This window comes from Pteronotus mesoamericanus, unplaced genomic scaffold (genome assembly GCF_021234165.1).
Source record: "Pteronotus mesoamericanus isolate MK-2021 breed Mesoamerican mustached bat unplaced genomic scaffold, CSHL_Meso_final contig_1, whole genome shotgun sequence".
Lineage (NCBI taxonomy): Eukaryota > Metazoa > Chordata > Mammalia > Chiroptera > Mormoopidae > Pteronotus > Pteronotus mesoamericanus.
The window spans coordinates 4,672,111-4,690,228 of record NW_026554998.1 but is presented as its reverse complement, the minus strand read 5'-3'; the positions used below and the strand labels follow the sequence as shown (position 1 = coordinate 4,690,228).

The following is an 18,118-nucleotide window of genomic DNA, read 5'->3' as shown; positions in this document are numbered from 1 at the left end:
GGGTGCCCGGAGACGCTCCTCCCGCTGCAGAGACAACCCCACGGGCCACAGCGGCCTCACAGCCACACGGGCCTCGCGGCCGAGGACGGGACCGCAGCGCCTGCCGGCTCGTGCGCGCGACAGTGAGGTCGGCCTACGGCCGGATCGAAACTCCTCCCCCTCCTCGTGGCTGCCCTGACGGAGCACAGTCCGCCTCCCCCGGCCACACGCACGGCGCGCGGCGCCCGCCCACTCCCGCTGGGCTCAAGTCCGGGGCGGGTGGCAGCCTGCATGTTCCGGCCGTGGGGCCGGCCCAGGGGACCACTGGCCCCGGAGGCCGCTGTCTGCCGGCTGCCACCAGGAGCCCCCGCTGCAGGCCGCAGCCAGGCCGGACCAAGACGCAGTCACGCAACTAGGAAAACGGGACCCCAGAACGTCCTTCACGTGAACGGGCTTTGTCAGTGGTTTCTTTTTCCTTTTGGTTCCAAAAAAAAAGGAAAAAAAAAAAAACCATAGCAGGCTCTCAGGTATATAAAACTGGTAATATTAGATAAAAATACAAACTTCACCTTTACAAAACAAAAAACAACACACACACATTTGTCGAGTACACGTAACGCGTAACATCTTACCAAAAATAAAGAATTTAGGTTGTGTCCACAGGAGGCAGCAGCGAGAGCCGCCTCCCACAGCCGCGCCACAGCCTCCGGCGGGAGCTCTGGGGACCGGAGGCGGACGGCCTTTGATTGGGTCACGCATAGTTCTCTCGAAATGGCTTCGATTAAAAAGCAACATAAGGTGGGGCAAGGGGAAGACACGTACAGCCAGAAACATTCAGGACGTGATGCATAGGCGGGTTTACCATGTTTATTTTAATACATCTCATTCGCTTGCGTCCTGCGAGGGAAATCCCGTCTCACTGCCTGCCTGGTGCAGCGGCCTGGTGCTATCGGTGTCGGCGTCGTCCGGGAGATAATTTAAAAAAAAAAAAAAAAAAAAGCTAGGCCAAGAGTAAAAAGGAAAGCTTAATAATCACTTTATGGTGTAAAAAAAAAACCCACTTAAGGCTCTCAGGAAGGTTCTGTATAGACTGAAACACTACAGCAAGGAGATGTGGTTTCTGAAGTCCCGCGGCGTCTCCGAGACACTCGGCTCCCGCACGCCCCCTCGGAGCCGCGGCGCCGGTCAGTCTTCCGGAAAGAGCAGGCTCGTCTGCGTCCTCGGCCAAAGCACCTGCGACCGCCCTGGACAGAAGTCCATCCGCTGCGGCGTCCGGCGCTCCCACCCCTGGGCGCGCCTCCATCCCCGCGCCCGCTTAGGTGAGTCTGTGAGTCAGTTCAGTGTGTCTGCGGTTTCGCTCGCTCTCTGTTTCGACAGGGCCGCTTCTCACTGTCTCACGAGTGCTACAATACTTGCTTTGATGTCACATTAAACAAACGTATACTGTCTCTTTGTTCTCCAGAGTGTGCGTGGAGACAGTTTTTCACGGAGGAGAACAAAGACTGCACACTGGCAATAAGCACCGTACATAGTAGGTTCAGGAATGTAACACGCCATGTACATCCATGTCCCGGGAAAGGGCTGCTAGCTCATCCTCACCTCACATCTGCAGGGAGAAGGAGAGAGACGTCACTGAGAGGCGGGGCCAGAGCGAGCGCTGGGCCCGCGCGAGGGCGCACGCCACACACGTATGAGCACACGTGCACGTGCGCACACACGGCGTCGACTCTTAGGATTTGAAGTGTCGTTCCGTTTCTCAAACTGCACGTGGCTGGTGACCCTTTCTGCCCCATCCCGACTGGGGCTGGGACGAGGCTCTGGTGCCTCACGGAGGAACCGGCTCGAGCGCCAGCCAGTCCTCCCGCTGAGCACAGAGGCGGCTGCGGCCCAGAAAGGCTCCGTTGTCTTTCTCCTCACCTTCCCCTTTCTTCCGGCCTCGGGTTTGAGGTGCTTTCTGAAGCTCTGGCAGGCACCTCGGGCCCTGAGGCAACGCCGAGGACGGGTGGCCGGCCAGGGCTCTGTGCGACCAGGCGGAGCCACGCCGCGCTCCGAGCCGAGAGCCTACCCTCTGCCACCCGCCCGCGGGTCCCCGACCCTCGTACACCCACGGGCCCAGCGCCTGAATGCTGGCAGGGAACAGAGGCGCCTGCCCCTCCGTTTGCGGCCCTTCTCTTCAGGTGGCCCCTGGAGGTCGGAGCCCACACGCACGGTGGCGTCCCCCGCACCAGGCCCTCGGGCCGTCCGCGTGGCCCCGTGCGCCCCGAGGACCTCACGGATGCGCCCGGCCCCCGGCCGCCTGTCTTGGAACTGCCCTCAGCACTGTTTTGGATGCACGGGCTCCCGCGTGCCCGGGGCCAGGAACGGCCTCTCCAGGACCGGGCAGGCCAGCCCCGAGGATGGGGGACGGCTTGAAGCCGCCTCCCCCACGCGGCGGGGGCTGCCCTGAGCCCCTATTCTTCCGGGAAACAGTGTGCTTCTCTAAAAGGCTGTTCTTCCCAGGCTGCCTTGCTGCTGAGGGTTGGCCCATCAGATCGAAAGGAAAGTCACTGGGTGGGATTTCTCTAAGGCGGTTGTTTCACCCTTCTTCCCACCTTACAGTTTCTTTCAGCCTGGAGTGTGGCTGTGATTTCTGGAACTTGAGCAGCCACTTTGGGCCATGAGGTACCTCTGGGGAGATACCTCAAAACTGCCATCCTTGCTATGGTCTCTCTGTCTCTATGTGAACACCTACCTCAGGTCAATGGCCCTAAATGTTCACAAAGCATTTTCACCCAGGATCTACTCGGCCTTGGATGGCCCTTAACTGAAATCTCCTTCGGCCGGTGTTTTCAGCTGTCAAATGGGGCAGGTAACCGGCCCAGGCTGATCCCACTGCTGCCCAGGAAACCCCAACCACTCCATTCACGGGATGCCCTGGCCCCTCCCACCGATCAACGAAAGGACCCAAGCCAGAGCAGGGCCTCCGGGGCGGAAGGGCCAAGGCCAGGCCTCTGTGCGCGGGGGTTGGGGAGTCGGGGGGGGGCAGGAGACCCGCAGCCCAGCCAGACACCAGAAGCTCGCAGGGCAATCAAGGCCAATCACGGCCGCGTCCTCGCTGGGTGATTCGCCCGAGATCCTCACAGCACCGCCCCCCGCGGGACGCGGCCGCCCGCGGCAGCTCCTACCTGGTCGGCGGGTTAGGTGGGTTTTAACCTTTTCCTTTTCCGCTTTTTACCTGATTCCCTACGCCTCCCTGTTAACAGAAGGGCAGGGAGGTGAGCAGGCCGAAGGGCAGGCTGCCCGTGGGCACCGAACAAGGCGACCCGGGCTGCTCGCCTGGCTGGAAGACACGTCCCGGGGCCCTCGCCGGCCCGGGGCTGCGCCGCCCCGGGGCAGCCCGCCCGCGGCCGGAGGCCACGGCCCCCTTGGCCAGCGCCGACCTTCCCCCGGGGCGGGGGCCGGAGACGTGCAGCGCACCCCCACCGCCCACCCCCCAGCCCAAACCTCTCTCGCCAGAGCCGCCTGGCTCGGCCCGCCTGGCGTCGACGTCCTCGGCGGCCACACGCCCCTGGCGTGTCCGCGGGGCACGCTGTCTGGTCAGCAAGCCCTGCCTGACCCCAGGGCGGCCCCGCCCTCGCGGCTGCTGACCTGCCTCCTCCTCCCGGTGGTCCGGGCTCGGGCCGGCGGGCAGGCACGCGCACTCCAGGTGCTCCTCCAGCCGCACCTGTACCTCCTTCAGCCTGGGCTTCTTCCGGACGTACTCCACCTTGGCCACCTGCCGGGACAAGAGACCCGGCCGTGAGCGCCCGGCCCACAGGCCAGGGGGGCCTGGACCCCGGCCCTGCCGGCGGGAGGGCAGGAGGGCCTGGTGCAAACCGAGCTTCAGACAGCGTCTGTGCCCTGTTTTACCTTAAAATCGCCCCCACCCGCGTGCGGGAGCTGGGGAGGGTTGGCGGCAGGGGAGAGAGCAACGCGCTTCCACGCGCGCTTGCTGTTGGGGGGACGGCACCGCTCCTCACCCGGCCCCCGGCTCTCTCCTGCCCACGGCCCCGGGAACAGGCGGCCGGGGTCTGGGTGGGATGCACTCCCACGGGACCCCACTCCCCCGAGGCGCTGGGCCAGGCCACCCCAGCCTGAGTCCCAGGCAGGAGGCCGTCTTGTGGCCACCAGGCCACAGGTCTCCCGGGACAGGGAGGAAATGTGGGCGGAGACCCGGGGCCGTCCCGGCCGCCTCTTCGGTTGGGGCAAGGCGGCCAGCGCCCACGGGGAGGCTTCGCCGGCGGGAGCCCCTGGGCCCCGCACCCCGTGGGAGGCCTTGCCCCCGCCCCCGCCAAGGGGCTTCGGGGGAAATGGCCCCGGGCCACAAACTGAGGGGCAGCTGGAAGCCTGATCCCCCCGGGCCCCAAGAAACCACTGCCTGTCCGGGGACCCCCCTCCACACGGGTGTACACAGACGTCCACGTGCTCACGTGTCTGTCTCAGAACATCAGCCACACATGCACACGCGGCTCCGCAGACTTAAGGTACCACCGGTGAGCACGCCCAGGGGCCGGGCCTCCCTTCCCCCGCCTAGTTCACAGACAGGGACAGACTTCAGACACCGGCTCCCTGGCCACGCCCCACAGCCCCAGGGCTCGCATCCCCGCAGGCCCACAGCCTGTGCTCTGGTCCCCAAGAGGAACCACCCCGCCACTCCGCGGGCCCCACCCCCCACCCGGAGCCCGTGCCCGGCAGACACGCCCTCTGGCCCCAGCCCTCAGGGAACCTGCTCCGTCCATCCCCTTGCTGTTCACCTGGGGAAACTGAGCCCACCGGTGGCACCCCAAGCATGTGGGGGCATCCCGAGCTGGGGGCTCAGGGCAAAAGACCCCGACCCGGGAGGCTGGGAGGGGCAGGGAGGGACGGCCGCCTCTGGCTGCTCTGCAGAGGCCGGGCGTCCAGCAGCGGGGACCCAGCCCGCAGCAGGCGGGCCTGGCCGTGGCAACTCGGCCGCGTCAGTGCCGACCCTCTGTGCCAAGGGTGCTGGGCACCCGGCCGCCAGCAGCGTTAAGTGGTTCCTAAAATGGGAGCATGGGTCACAAGGTCACGAGGAATAAACAAGGTCCCTCGTGCACAAGCACCTCGCACTGGGGACTGGGCCACCTTCCAGAGCGGCCCCCGGAGTTCGCGGCTTCACACAGGGCCCGAGGGGGCGGCCCGAGGGGGCGGGGTCCCTGAGGGCGCTGGATGGGTGTGCCTGAGAGGCCCCCGAGGGGCACAGGGCCGCCGGCACCCTGTCCACACCCTCCTCCTCCTCCACAGGGCCGCCCCCAGACCGCCCTCCACCTCCGTCAGGGACTCGGGGGCCGGGCAGGCGGGCAGTTGTCCTGCTCTCGGCCCCGGGGCCTCATCCGGCTTCCTCTGCAGGGCAGGCCCTGGGACGCGGCTGGGCAGAGACCCTGGACCCCTGGGCAGCAGAGGGCTCCGCTGCACGGGGCGGGTGCGCCAGAAACACCTCCTGCCCAGTCCCCTTCGCAAAACACACACAGCGCCGGCCACTCAGGGCTGGGAACGGCGGCCCCACTCACGTGGCCCACTTTTATCAAAGGAAAACAAACAGAGATTTACGACGCACCTGCGTCTGGTCTGCGAGAATTCCTGAACGTCCAGCTCCAGGAAATGGATACATTTTCCCCCAAGAGTGTGCTGTGAATATTAAATTCTCAGAGGTGCCCTCCACACTAGCCAGGTCCCCAGAAGGGGACCCCATTCCTGCCACCTCGGTCCCCAGACCCACACCGGAGCCCAAGCGGGGTCCCTGTGTCCCGTCCGCCCCCTCAGTGTCCGGGCGGCACCTCGTAAAACAGACATTCCGCCTCCCCGCTCCTGCGGGCGCCTGCGTCAGCGACCACAGGGGCGCCGCCCCTCCGGGCGGGGCGGGGAGCCTCAGCGCCCCGGGAGACGGCCACTCTACCGGGCGGACGCCGAGGCAGCCGACAGGGTGCTTTCACCGGGAGGGGGCCTGGACCTGGACGCAGCAGAGGCCCTGAGCGCGCTCTGCACCGGGGCGCTTCCCAGGTGGAGGCGTCCGTCCCCGCGGGGGGGCGGCCCCGGAGCCCAGTGCTCCAGGAGCAGCGGTCCCTGCGTGACCCCCAGCCGCCCCACGGCCATCTAGAGCTGAAGCCAACCCCTAGGGCCACGCGGACAAGCTCCCCTGGGCTGACAGGTGGGGCGAGGGGGGCCCTCCTCCCCCGCCCGGCTAGAGGCCAACACGACCCCAAGAACAGTGACCCCAGGCTCCTGAGCTTGATGGCAGTGCCCCTGAAGCCACGTCCAGTGCCCCACGGCCCCGGGTGTTGGCCTCCTGACCACAGGGGCGCTGCCCACGCAGGCATGGGGCATCTCTGCGGCCGAGGAGGGACGTGGGGCCTTACCTGAGGCCTTCACCCCGGAGCACCCTCCCTCTCCGGCCCTACACCGGATGCCGCACGGCCACGGGGTTCCAAAGGGCCCCCCTAACTCCATCCGGAGGCTGCAGAGGCCCGTCCGGGGCCCGCCCAGCCGCGCAGAGCCGGGTCCTGGCTTCCGGACACTGGGGCGGCCCAAGCTCGCCCGCTGATGGGCTTCGGCTCACGCCCACAAGGGGCCCTCAGACAGAGCGGAGCCCCGGCCTGCGGGTCCTGGGGCTGTGCACACGGGGTCCGGTGCTCACAGCTGCCCCTGCACCCGGACCCTGCAGAGAGCGCCCGGCCCAGGGCCGGGGGCTGAGTCACTGCAGACACCTGCAGAGTCACGGCCTCCGCCCGCCTAACCACAAGGCTTGGGCCCTGGGGGCAGGGGCAGGGGCGGGGGCCGGCGGGGTCTGGCTGTCGGCCCGCACACGGGGCTGTGGAAGGACGCACTCCTCAGGGAGGCCGGCTGGTGGGCAGACAGCAAGCCCAGTGAGGGCCGCCGACCCCCGACCCCCGACCCCCAGCCTGTCCCCGACGGCGGCCGCGCCCTGGCGACGCTGGGGCCTGGGGTGCGCGGGCCCTGCCTCTGGGTGCTCCCGCCGTGCTGCCACGGGGGCCCGGGGCGCAGGTCCCAGGGCAGGCGAGCCCGCCCTCCGCCGCACACCACGGCCTCATGCACCTATGGAGAGAGGGTGGCCACCGGCCCCAGGGGCCCCAACACCCAGGGCCCAGGGCCGCCAGGCAGCCCTCGGCCGAGCTCAGACTAGACAGTGGCCCCGGGTCGGCCACCACAGGGAGGCCACGCCCAGCCTGGGTTTGTCTCCTTTCGTGAGACGCCTTTGTGAGCCCAAAGACCGGGACACCAGGGGGGTGCCGCCCGCGGCCAGGACCTGCACCTGCCCAGCACCCGCCGCCCAGGCCTGAGCCTGCTCTGCCCCAACCCCAAACGGAGAAGGGAGCGGCCGTCGGCCTGGCCCCGCCGGCCGGCCTCCACAATGGGCCTCCTGTTCCCACTGACCTTTTGCCCTCTCTCTGCCAGAACCCCCGTGTCTGGGGCCGGACGTCGCCCTGCCGACCCTCTGACGGGCGGGCAGGGAAGAGGCGGGAGGTCCAAGCCGAGCAGCGTGGGGCGTGGGCCCGGGCCACCTGGCCTCCAGATGCAGGGGGGAGCCCCTCTGTCGCCCCTTGGCCTGACCATGACCCCGTCTGGGCAGACGAGGCCCACAGGGGAAGCTCTGGCCCAGCTCCGCCACCTGCCCTGGGCCTGCGGGACCTGCACCCCGGGCAGAGATGCCTCCTCCCCAGAAGGGGCCCCCGCCAGGCCGCGGGGGCCCCCGCCCACCTGCTCAGATCAACCCGCAGACAGAGGCAGACCGCTGCCCATCCTGGGACCAGGCACCCCCGGTCCTCCGAGCAGAAGCAGCGGGAGGGGAACAGGGGCTGTCCCTGGAGGCCGGAGCCCCCTTCATTGCAGCCCCTCAATACCTCCAGGCCCCCCCCTCAGACCCCTGAGGGCCCATATGTGGGTCCGTCTCCTCTCGTGCACCCCTGCCTGTGCCAAGGGAAAAACACCTCCGGTACCTACATTCCCGGGGCTAATGAGGCCCCCAAACTGCCCCGAGGGAGGACGACAAGACCCTGAGGGTGGAAGCCGGCTGCAGAGTGGGGACCCCACCCGCAGGGCCAGGGCAGGGCGCACGGGGCTCGCCCCTTGGGCCGCAGGCTCCTCCTGGGGCAGCGGGTCGGCGGTGGGGAAATGGGGTGGAGCTGCCCCACGCGGGCACAGAGCTCCTGCTCCTGGCGGTCTGGAGGCCTGGGTCAGGCCCCCCGGCCCCCAGGGAGCCGGCGCCCCAGCCAGTGCCCCCCATGCCGGCGGGGCAGAGGCCGTGGAATGTGCTCACTCAGCTCCCAGACAGGGCGGGGCCACGCCCCCGAGGTCCAGTCCCGGTGATGGGTCTAAAGGGCCCAGTCGCGTGACCGCAGCCCCGCCACTACGCGGTCGTCGGCTGAAAACGCTTGCTCCCCTGCACCTCCCGCGGCCACCCCGGGGCAGACACCCCGGGGCGGGGCTGGAGGCGGCACCGAGGGTCTGAAACAATGTGCCGCCGAGGAATGAGCTCTAACGCTCCCCCAGGCAGACACCTTCAACCCAGGCCCACGGGCCCACGCGCCAGGGTCCCGGCCCCCCGGAGCCCAGAGGGGAGCCACTGGCCCCCAGCATCAGCCTCCATTCCAAGAAGCCAGGAGACGCCGCAGGGCCTCCCGCCAACCCTGTCCCTCTGCAAAGGACTGGTCAGGCACCAACGTCCAGACACGGAAAGGCTCCCCCAGGCTCTCCATGGAGCTTCGCAGCCCAGGCGCCTGACGCTGTGCTTCAGACCCATTTCACAGATGTGGCCACTGAGGCGGTGGGGGAGGGCAGTCTCCATAGGAGCTTCCAGTTGTTGGGCCAAAAGCCAGCCCCGATCCGGCCACCCAGAGTGACCTGAAGAGGCAGAACGTTCCCCACGGACTCCGGCGGGGAGGGCAAGGGACTCCCAGGTTAGGGTCCACACCCAGGTCCCCGTCACGCAGGTGGCGCGCCCGGGCACCGCCTCCCTCCCTCCCGGGCTCTGGGCAGAGGCTTTGGGAGCAGGGCAGGCTGAAAGGACCCCGACCCCACCTGCCAAGCACCACAGCCCCACCAAGGTGCCTGCGAGAAAGGTTTCTTTCTTCGAGGCTGTGTGGGGCAGGGGGGAACCCAGACACCCTCTCGGCACTCGCCGGCCCACGGCCCGCAGCCCCGCCCACGTCGTCGCGCCCCGCCTTCAGCCTCTGCCCTGAGCCTGCCCACACCCCTACGCCCCGCCCACGGACAGCAGTCGCCCCGCCCACCCGCAGCCCCTAGGCCCCGCCCGCCCGTCTCGCCCCGCCCCTCCCTAGCTCTGCTCCTGCCCGTGGCTTCGGGGGTGGCGGGCTCACCTTGACGCTGCGGTGGTGCACGCGGGATGGCTGACACTTGACGCTGCTGGTGTTGCAGCAGCCGGTACAGCGTTTCACCTCCACGCACGGGGGCCAGATCAGAAAGTTGGCAGAGGTGGGGTCCACTTGGCTACGAGGTATCTCATAAATGACCGTCCTCGTCTTGCAGACAGCAGGGACAGCTTCCTCTGTAGAGAAAGGGCCTTGGTGGGTGTGGAGGCCACTCCCATCCCCACGGAGCACCCCCAGCCCCCCGGGGCCTCAAGAGTGGCTGGACCTTCCTCCAACGAGGCTGACGGTGTCAGGCCACCCCGGGGCCCCCCAAAGGCCGACGCTGAGCTGTCCCAGGATGAGCAGGGGCTCAAGGACCCAGCGGGGGCCTCAGGAGGAGGACATAGCCAGGCAAGGGGACCCCATGACACGGGACCACGTGACATTGGGCCGAGACAGGACAGAGTCCCCGTGTACCTGGGGGGCAGGGAGCGCATGGCTGGGGACAGAATGGAGACCGGCTGACCGGCAGGTGGGGCCGGTGGAGGTGGGGACAGCAGGGACACTGAGGCCAAGAGCCGCGACAGCTGGGCAGACAAAGGGGACACAGCTCTGGGCACAGCTGTGACCCCAGGGCCAGGCCCTGCTCCAGGCCGGGTCGCACCCACACGGGCGCTGGTGACTGGCTCCAGGGCTCGCGCCCAGGTGGCTCTGGGGCACCCCTCCTCCGAGACCGGAGCCGCCACAGGAGGCCTGGGGGGTGCTCCTGAAACGGGGCCTCGTGGTCACCGTGAGGCCGCCCAGGGGCCGCGGGGGCCCCTCCACGGAGGAGCTGGCTCTTCTCTGCTGACTCCGCCGCACAGGCCAACCCGTCTGGCCAGAAGCCCTCAACTCCCCAGGGAGACCAGGGCGGACCAATGGGTGGGAGCCCACCCCGGACCCCCACACACGGCCTCCGGGCCCTGCTGGGCATCGTATACGCGGCAGCACGGGAACCGGCCGCCGGGACCCCCCGCGGCCCCGACACGCACCCGGGGCGCCCGGCCGGCAGCGAAGCCGCTGTCCCGGCAACACCCAGGGCCCCGGGGCCCCAGCGCCGGGGCTGAAGGACCCTGTCCCGTCCTGGGCAGGGAGGGCCCCCGCCGCGCCGACACGCCCCTCACTCTCACACGGAGGCCCGGAGCGGGCGCCAGCCTCTGCGCAGAAGAGGGGCCCGAGATGCAGCTAAAGGACCACACACTCTGCCTTCACCCGGGGGCCGGGGTGGGGGGTTCCCCTTCTGATCTGGAGGGAAAATACCTCCTGAGAGCCCTGGGAGACCCAGCGGGGACGCTGCACCCCCAAGAACAAGCCACCAACCCGGGAAGCCCGGCTGCTGGCGGTCGGGCTGTGCCCGGAGGGAAGCAGCTGCCCCAGCCCAGCACCCGCCAGGCAGAGGGGCCTGCAGAGCCGGGCTGAGTGGACTCACGGGTGGAGCCAGGGAGGGGCCTTGGGTCCAGACTCGTAATTTGTCAGGACTGCCCCCCCAGCATGGAGTGGGACAGGACTCACAGAGGATTCCCCCTGGAGGGGGCCTGCCCTTCGCGACTGGCCGAAGGACGTGACCGGTACGGCCCAACAGTAAATCCGCCGGTGGAGCGGGGACCCCCACGCCTGCCCGTGCACAGAGGGAGAAGCTACGAGACCCATCTCCTCAGAGGAAACCAAAGCCACCTGCCCGAGTGCAGTCGGGGCTCACAGGCAGCAGCCGCAGGACGCAGGCGAGACCCTCGGGACGGCAAGGGGCTGGACGGCCCACACCCCAAACGGCGCCCCCAGAGCGAGAAGGAGCAGAGCCCCTCCGAGCCCCACCAGCTGGCAGACCTGGGCTGCTTGGCGGGAGGGACAAGAACCAACACCCCCAAACCGCTCGGAGGTGGAGCCCTCGGAGCGGCGCCCGGCGGGGAGGGGGCGCGGGGAGGGGGCCGCTGGGAGCAGCCTGCTGGGCTCCGCGCGGCTGCGCGCGGCTGCGCCCGGCCTGCGGCTCGCAGCCAGGAGCGCCCTGCACTCCACAGGACAGGCTGGAAATGAAACGCGCCGTCTCCCCGCGAGGCCTCCTCGAGAGCAGGCCCCGACAAGACCGGCACTTAAGGAATTTATGACGGCTCCCTCTCCAGGGGTTCTCGGCAGGGCCAGGCCAGGGTAGGGAGACACCCCTGCAGGAGGGAGGAGCCCCTGAGCAGGCTGGGCCTTTGTCTGCAGGAGGAAGGGGAGGAGGAGGCCCGAGGCCCCTCCCCAGCCCCCAGCCCCCAGCTCACCAATGCTCCGCTTCCTCCGAACGGGCACGGGCCGCCTCTCAGGTGCGCGCTTGGTGGCGTGGCCCCCGTGGGCTCTCAGGCCGCTTTCCAGAGCATCCTCAGCCCCTACAGGTACAAAGAAGAAATGGTGACCAGCTGACCAGCTGGCCCCCCCACCTGACCACAGCTATTCCTGCAGCTCCGCCCTGCCCTCACTCCCCACGGCAGAGGGGTCCCCTGGGAGACCCCCCCATTCCCACATGGGGAGTTTCCAGAGGTGCAGAGGGTGGAAGGCTCCCCTCCCAGCTGCCGGAAACACCCCACAGAGCCTGCACGGATGCCCCAAGCACCTCGCAGCAGAGCGGTGGGCTGTGCAGGGCCTGCGGGGTCTCCTCCAGCTGCCTCCCCCAGGAAGCCCAGGCCAGGGCTGAGCCGGGCGGGGAAGCCCCCCAGGTCCACATGGCCCAGAACCAACGGGGCTGGACCAAGGACCCAGGCGGCGGCGCAGCGGGACCTGCCCCTTGCTGCACCAAGCCTGAGGCAGCGTCCTAACCCTCGAAGCCGGACAGCGGGCTGCCCGCCAAACCCCACCCGTCCTGAAGCCCGTCCACCCGGGGGCTGGGGGGACCCCGAGAACCCAAGAGGGAAATGAGGCGTCGCACTTGGGGTGCACGAGGAGAAGCCGCAGGGCTGAGACTGAAAGGCCTCGTGACGGACAGAGGGAAGGGCCTTGGCCACCAGGCCCGTCAGGGCCGCGATCAGGGGCCAAGCCGCCGGGCACTGCGACCCGCTGCACCCTAGGCCCCCGGGCTGGCCAGAGCCCCGCCCCACACTCCCAGCCTCTCCTCGGGAACGGGGTGGGGGGGAAGGAGCACGCGCCCCCGACGCTTCCCGCAGCTGCACAGAGGGGCTGGCCCGCCCGGCCTCGCTGCCCGGCCTCGCTGCCCGCCCTTGTCCCAGACCCAGCTGGGCGGCCGCTCCTATGGCTCCCCCTCCCTCTGGCCTCCCCAGGAGAGAACCAGGAGCCAAGGGTCCCCGGAAGACGTGCTCTAGGAGGCAGGCGCGCCAGCCACTGTGCGAAGACCCCGTGTGCCGCCGCCCCCCCCAAGGGCGACCGGCCCCTCCCCAGCCCCCCCGTGACTGCCCGCGGGGTCTGAAGGGAAACTGCAAACGGCAAACGCTGCGCTGTTTCCGAAGTCGGAGTGGAACCCAACTCTTCACTTAAAATGACTCAATGTTCCACTGCCACTGTTTTTTTGAGACCCAAAATAAGATCAGAACAGAGCTCCTCATGCAACCAGAACGTCCCATCCACCAACTGTTACAAGAAGCACTTCTTCTCGAGAAAGTGACATTTATGAGTCACGTCCTGGTCGAGGCCATCTTGCCGCCGCCACACCAAAGGGCAGCTGCTCCGAGCTCGAGCTCGGCTCTGAGAGACAATTCAGAGATGCCGACTCGCACTGCCCGCTGCCGCCCTGCAGCCCGGCGCTGCCTGCCTTCCCCCGACCGCCCCCCACCCCGTCCCGTCCCGCGTACACCACGGGCACCCAACCTCCCTCAGCGCGAGGACACTGAGGCCCACGCGACGCAGCCAGAGCTGCAGCAAGCGCTCGGGGCCCCAGGCCTCCTCCTGCCTCACAGACAGAGGACAATGCGCCTCCCGGTGGCCCACCGGCTGAAACCCGACCCGGCTGTGGAGACGAGAGACAGAGCAGAGACAGCTTCTGGTCAAACAAGCCCACCCTCGGCCCCCTCAAGACGGGTGGTCAGCACGCCGGCCAGGACGCCGCCTCCCTCCCGTGGCCAGCGGGACGTACGGGAGACCCGCCGGTCACCCTGCTGCTGCCCCGGGACCGCTAGCCAAGTGGCTCCCTGTGTCTTCTGTGCAGAGGCCTACGTGGCCACCAGCCTGGCAGAAGGCCTCCCGCCACCAGTCCCGGCGAGCGCTCACGGCCCAAGACGGGACACGTGCGGGACACGTGCGTCTCGCTCACTCGGTGACCCGCGGGCCCTGAGCCAGGCATCTGGGAGAACAAAGCTCCCGTGGCCGCGGCCACCGCGCGCGACGGCTTTGCTCTCCTCGCGCTGGACACACAGGCCCAGCTCCACAGCCCGTGGAAAACCGCCCCCTCCACACGCTCCCTGGCGCACAGTCCCGGGGCGGGAACCCAGCCACACCGAGGAGGGTGCGGGCTCAGTGTCTCGCGGCCAAAGGGGGAATGCGGTCCGGACCCCCACCTGCCAATCACAAGGCTCCGCCCACACAGGGAGAAGCCACGGCTGGAAAAGCCTGTTCCCAGGGCGTCGGCCTCCCACCCGGGTCCACCTGGAAGGGCCCCCTTGGGCTCTGCTCACAAAGGCAGGAGGCTGTCCTGGGGTTGCTCAGCACCCAGCCCTTCCTTCCTGGCCCAGACAGACCTGTACCGGGACCTGGGGGGAGCCCGGGGCCGGCAGGGCAGCTGGATGCGCCACAGCTGCTCAGCCTCCCCTAGCAGCAGCCTGCGGGGCGGGGGGCAGGCTTGGAGGGGAAGAGCCCCCCAGACAGGCTGTGGAGGCAACAGGTGCGACGCCTCCGCTCAGGCCAGCGACCGGGTCTCCTCTGGTTTTCGGCTTCCATGTCTGTGAGAGGGGAGGGAGCCCGGACAGACACTTTGGGGGGAGGGGTGGCACAAGCACGAGGGACAAGGTGGTGAGCAAGGAAGGAAGGCCTCCCTCCCTCGGTCCTCGCCCACGGTCCCCCGGGCACGGGGCGCGGGGTCCTACAATCCCGGCGAGGCGGGCCCAGGGCAGGTGCGGCCCCTCCCACTCCCTGGGGCGGGAGGGAGGCAGCTTCTGGGGCCTTTTACGAGGGGCAATTTGAAACCAGCTGAGAACGGGCTGGTGCATCCCGGCCTCTTGGTTTAGGCCCCTCTCACCTCCCAGAGGCTCTGGGCCCAGAGCCCCCAGGCCAGGAATACCGGCCCCAGGGCGGCAGAGGTGGAGCTAAAAGCCACCGACGGGCGGGTGGGGGAGGGGGAGGCGGGCCTGCAAAGGCCGGAATAAGAATGGTCCCAGCAGAAAGCCGATGGCCCATTTCCCGCGGCTCCCAAAGCCGTCCCGCAGGGAGGCCCTGCCCTTCACAGGCCGCTCTTCTGCGGAACCTCCTCCTCTCGGGAGGCCGTCTCCCCACGCCCCCGAACCCTCCCCACGCCCCGGGTCCACAGGGGCCTGCAGAGTGCAGGCGAGCGCTTTCCCAGCTCACCAAAAACAAACCCTTCTCCCAGGACTGCACACCAAGGGGCAGATAAAAACCCGCCCAGCTCTGATCTCCGAGTGAAACTCTACCCCCTGCCCGATAAGGATCAGCAAAGGATTTCCTGGGTCAAGAAACCACAGAATCGCTGGCCTCCACAGAAGACGGTCTTGGCAGGGAATGAAAGCCCTCCAGGCCTCGCCACCACCATAATTAGGTACAAATTTCCAAGTGGCCAGACCTTGTGATTTCCCTTAATTGCCCCACCCCCACGCCTCTTGCGGGACAGTTTGCGGTGAGAAGTCTCCTTTCCGCTGGCTGTCCCACCCGGCCACCCCCCTGAACAAGTTCATTTCGGGGCCGCACTTCACCGGTCGATAGCGAGGTTTCTCCTACGCGTGTTTCCCCAGCTAACGCGGACACACCAGAGTTCCCACGCCACTCATGCGTGGGTCAGAATTCCCGAGCTCCTCCAGCAAGGGGCTCCCTCCGGCCCACCCCCCAGCAAAGCCACCCGGCTCCTCGCAAGCCGCCCTGGGTCCCCACGACCTCAGGCCGCGTCCAACTCTGCCGCAGACACCCCAGGGCTTCCACACTCGGCTTCACAAATAGACTCGTCTGAAGTGGCGGGGCCCCCAGAGGCCGAGGGCGAGCCCCGAAATAGTCCCCGCGCAGCAGACGTGTCCGAGGCGCGCCTTTTTATTGCCTTGTGAAAAGAGAGAAGAGCGCGCCTCCGGCCACCAGAAAGGGGCACGTGCCCCTCCCGCGCCCTCCAGGCCCTGCGCCCGGGCCTGGCGTGGCTCCCGCCCCGCCCCGGGCTGGAGGGCAGGCCTCGAGCGGGCGCACCTGGCCGGGGCACCGGCGCCCTCTCTGCGGCTGAACTTTCTGTGACACACGCGGCATAGTCCTTACACGCAAAACAATCCCCGGGCTAGCGTGCGGCCCTGGCCGCCCCGGAGAGAGAAAGTGGTGATTGGAAGAGAAACTCCTGACTCATCCGCCTGGGCTTTTATGGCCCGGGATTGGATTCTGACCTTTCGGTGCGCTCCTGCGGAGCCCGGCCCACACGCAGGAGGGGCGCGGGGCGCACTCCCCGCCGGCCTCCCGGCCGGCCCGCGCCCACCCCGCGCGCGAGGGAAGGGGCGCGATTTACCTACGGAGTCTATCTCCAGGAGTCGCTGGAGGTCCCGGATGCTGTGGATCTGACTGTGCGCCAGCCTCTCAATTACCTCGCGGGGGATCTCGGCTTCCTGCAAGCAGAGCCACACGGTCAGCGCCCGCGGCCCCAGCCCGCTCGCACCCCCTTCCCAACGCGCGGGGTCCCCACCGGGGTGGCCCCCGGGCGCGCCCCACGCGGGCACCGAGCACGAAAAGCCACCCGACCCCGCGCCCGGGCCACGCCGTCGCCGGAGGCCGGGAGTGGGGCGGAGTGAGACCCCAAATCCTCCGTCCCCATCCATGCCTGCCCTTCGCAGGGGCGGGGGGCGGGCGGGAGGAGAGCCCGCCCCACCTTTAAATTTTCAAACAAAAGCCCCCCCCTCCAGCCCCTCTGCCTGGGGTGTCAGTTACAGGCGGTCTGGGGGCGGCGAAGGGCCCGGCGAGTTTCTGATTTAATAGTGAAATCAACATGCAGAAAGATCAAGTTGAAATGCGTCACGGATCGGCGACCGAGGCACGGTAGCCCCAACACTTTAATCTACCCAGGGGCTCCAATTTCACACCCCGGAACCCGGGGAGAACCTGCGGGGGAGAGGGTCTCCCCGTCTCCCCCACAGGCGCACGCGCGCACACCCACCCACGGGCGCCCCACCCCGCTCCGGCCCAGCCGCGGCCCTAGCGCCGAAGGGACACCCCGAACCCAGCGGGCGGCTGCAGGGAACGGGAGGGTTAAACCTCCACCGCTCACGGCTCCCGGTCCCTGCCCGGGCAACCCTCTCCGCTCGGCCTCCCCCCAGTCCTTCCAGGATTTTAAAGGGAGTCGGAGGTCGCTGAGGGGTCTCAGGCGCTAAGTTCCCACGACGGGGGCTGCAGAAAGCCATTCCTCACAGTGAGCTCCCAGAGGTTCGGGGTTTGAGATGGGGGGCGAGGGGGAGGGGCGCGGGCGGTGGAGGGGCGAGGGCGCCTGCCCGGCCCGGCCGGCCCGCCTCACTCAGCCACCTGTAAGCAGGCCCCGGGCGGGGGACTGCGCCGGCCCAGCAGCCCCGTCGGGCTTGGGGACCGGGTACGCAAAGCTGTGGCTCCGCGCCGCCCGCCCCGGCCGCCGGGGGCCCTACCTGTTTATCCTCCGTGCGGCCCCTCCCCGGGCTCCGCCGGCTCACACACACCCCCTTCCGCGCTCCCCGCCCCCGGTGCTGCATTGCCGGCCGCACCCGGGTTCACTCCCCGGAGGGAGCCCGCGCCCCCCGAAGTTTCTCCCCACTCGTCCACCCCGCCACCACTCCGTCCCCGCTCGGCAGAGCGACGCAACACGCTGGAAACTCACCAGACACACTTAGGCATGGCAGAAAATAAAACCCAGTTGTGAACATTTTAAAACCGACCACCCTGACAGAGACCAAAACACGCTCTGCAGAGCCTGAGCCCTGGGCGCCCCGGCCCTCCCGGGGCCGCAGGGGGCGTGCGCCCGGGCAGTCGGAGAGGGGACGGGGCGCGGGGATGGCACCCACCTCGGCCAGGGCATGGGCGAGGTATCCGCAGCCGAGAATCAGCAGGCAAGCCCAGGTCCTCATCGCGTCCCGAGGCGCTGGCGGCTCGGCGAGGAGGCGAGGCCGCGGGGCGGGCACTCCAGCCGGGCTCCTGTGCTGGCGAAATTCAGTACCATCCCTCAGGGAGCGCGGCCCGGAGGAGGGTGGCGCGGAGAGCAGCGAGCCGGTGGAGCGCGCCCGGCGCGAGCAACGAGTGCAGAGAGGCAGGCAGCGCCAGCGAGGAGGAGGAGCAGGGAGTGCGCGCCCGCCGCACCCGTCGCGCCGGGAGCCTCCTGGGCTGCCGGGTAGGGGGTGGGGACGGAAGGGGAGGAGGGCGGGGGCTGGGCCTCTTCCTTGGTGCGTTCCCGGTGCTGGCCGCCGCCGTGCTCGCTCCCCGGCGCAGGCTTTAGGAGCGACCTGGCCGGTAATTCTGCACGTTTGCGGGCGTCAGCCCCGAGAGGGAGCCTGGAGCGAGGCTGGAGCCGCCGCCGCACCACCACCACCACCAACCATCACCTGTCTGGACGCCCGGCCAGGCCCCGGCCTCGGGCTCGCGCTCTCCCTGCAGGCTGCGAGCGGCCC

General features: G+C 68.7%; 1 protein-coding gene across 2 annotated transcripts; it reads right to left on the bottom strand.

The window, feature by feature from the left end:
- Window positions 1–837: 837 nt before the first annotated feature.
- Window positions 838–17,735, bottom strand: PDGFA (platelet derived growth factor subunit A). Of its 2 annotated transcripts, XM_054566620.1 has the most exons (7): window positions 17,519–17,735; window positions 16,006–16,102; window positions 11,639–11,743; window positions 9,351–9,538; window positions 3,607–3,733; window positions 3,144–3,211; window positions 838–1,585 (listed from the first exon to the last, which is right to left on the bottom strand). In XM_054566620.1, exons 1-6 carry the CDS (start codon window positions 17,579–17,581, stop codon window positions 3,156–3,158), a joined length of 636 nt encoding a protein of 211 aa, XP_054422595.1. In that variant the 5' UTR covers window positions 17,582–17,735; the 3' UTR covers window positions 838–1,585; window positions 3,144–3,155. The 2 variants fall into 2 exon arrangements, with proteins under 2 accessions (XP_054422595.1, XP_054422651.1); XM_054566676.1 differs by lacking the exon at window positions 3,144–3,211.
- Window positions 17,736–18,118: the final 383 nt, after the last annotated feature.

Excerpts from the sequence above, each read along its gene's own strand:
- PDGFA (XM_054566620.1), bottom strand. The coding sequence starts at position 17,581 with ATGAGGACCTGGGCTTGCCTGCTGATTCTCGGCTGCGGATACCTCGCC. Across the intron at positions 9,539-11,638 it reads TCGGAGGAAGCGGAGCATTG|AGGAAGCTGTCCCTGCTGTC; the intron begins GTGAGCTGGGGG and ends CTTTCTCTACAG. Across the intron at positions 3,734-9,350 it reads TGCACCACCGCAGCGTCAAG|GTGGCCAAGGTGGAGTACGT; the intron begins GTGAGCCCGCCA and ends TTGTCCCGGCAG.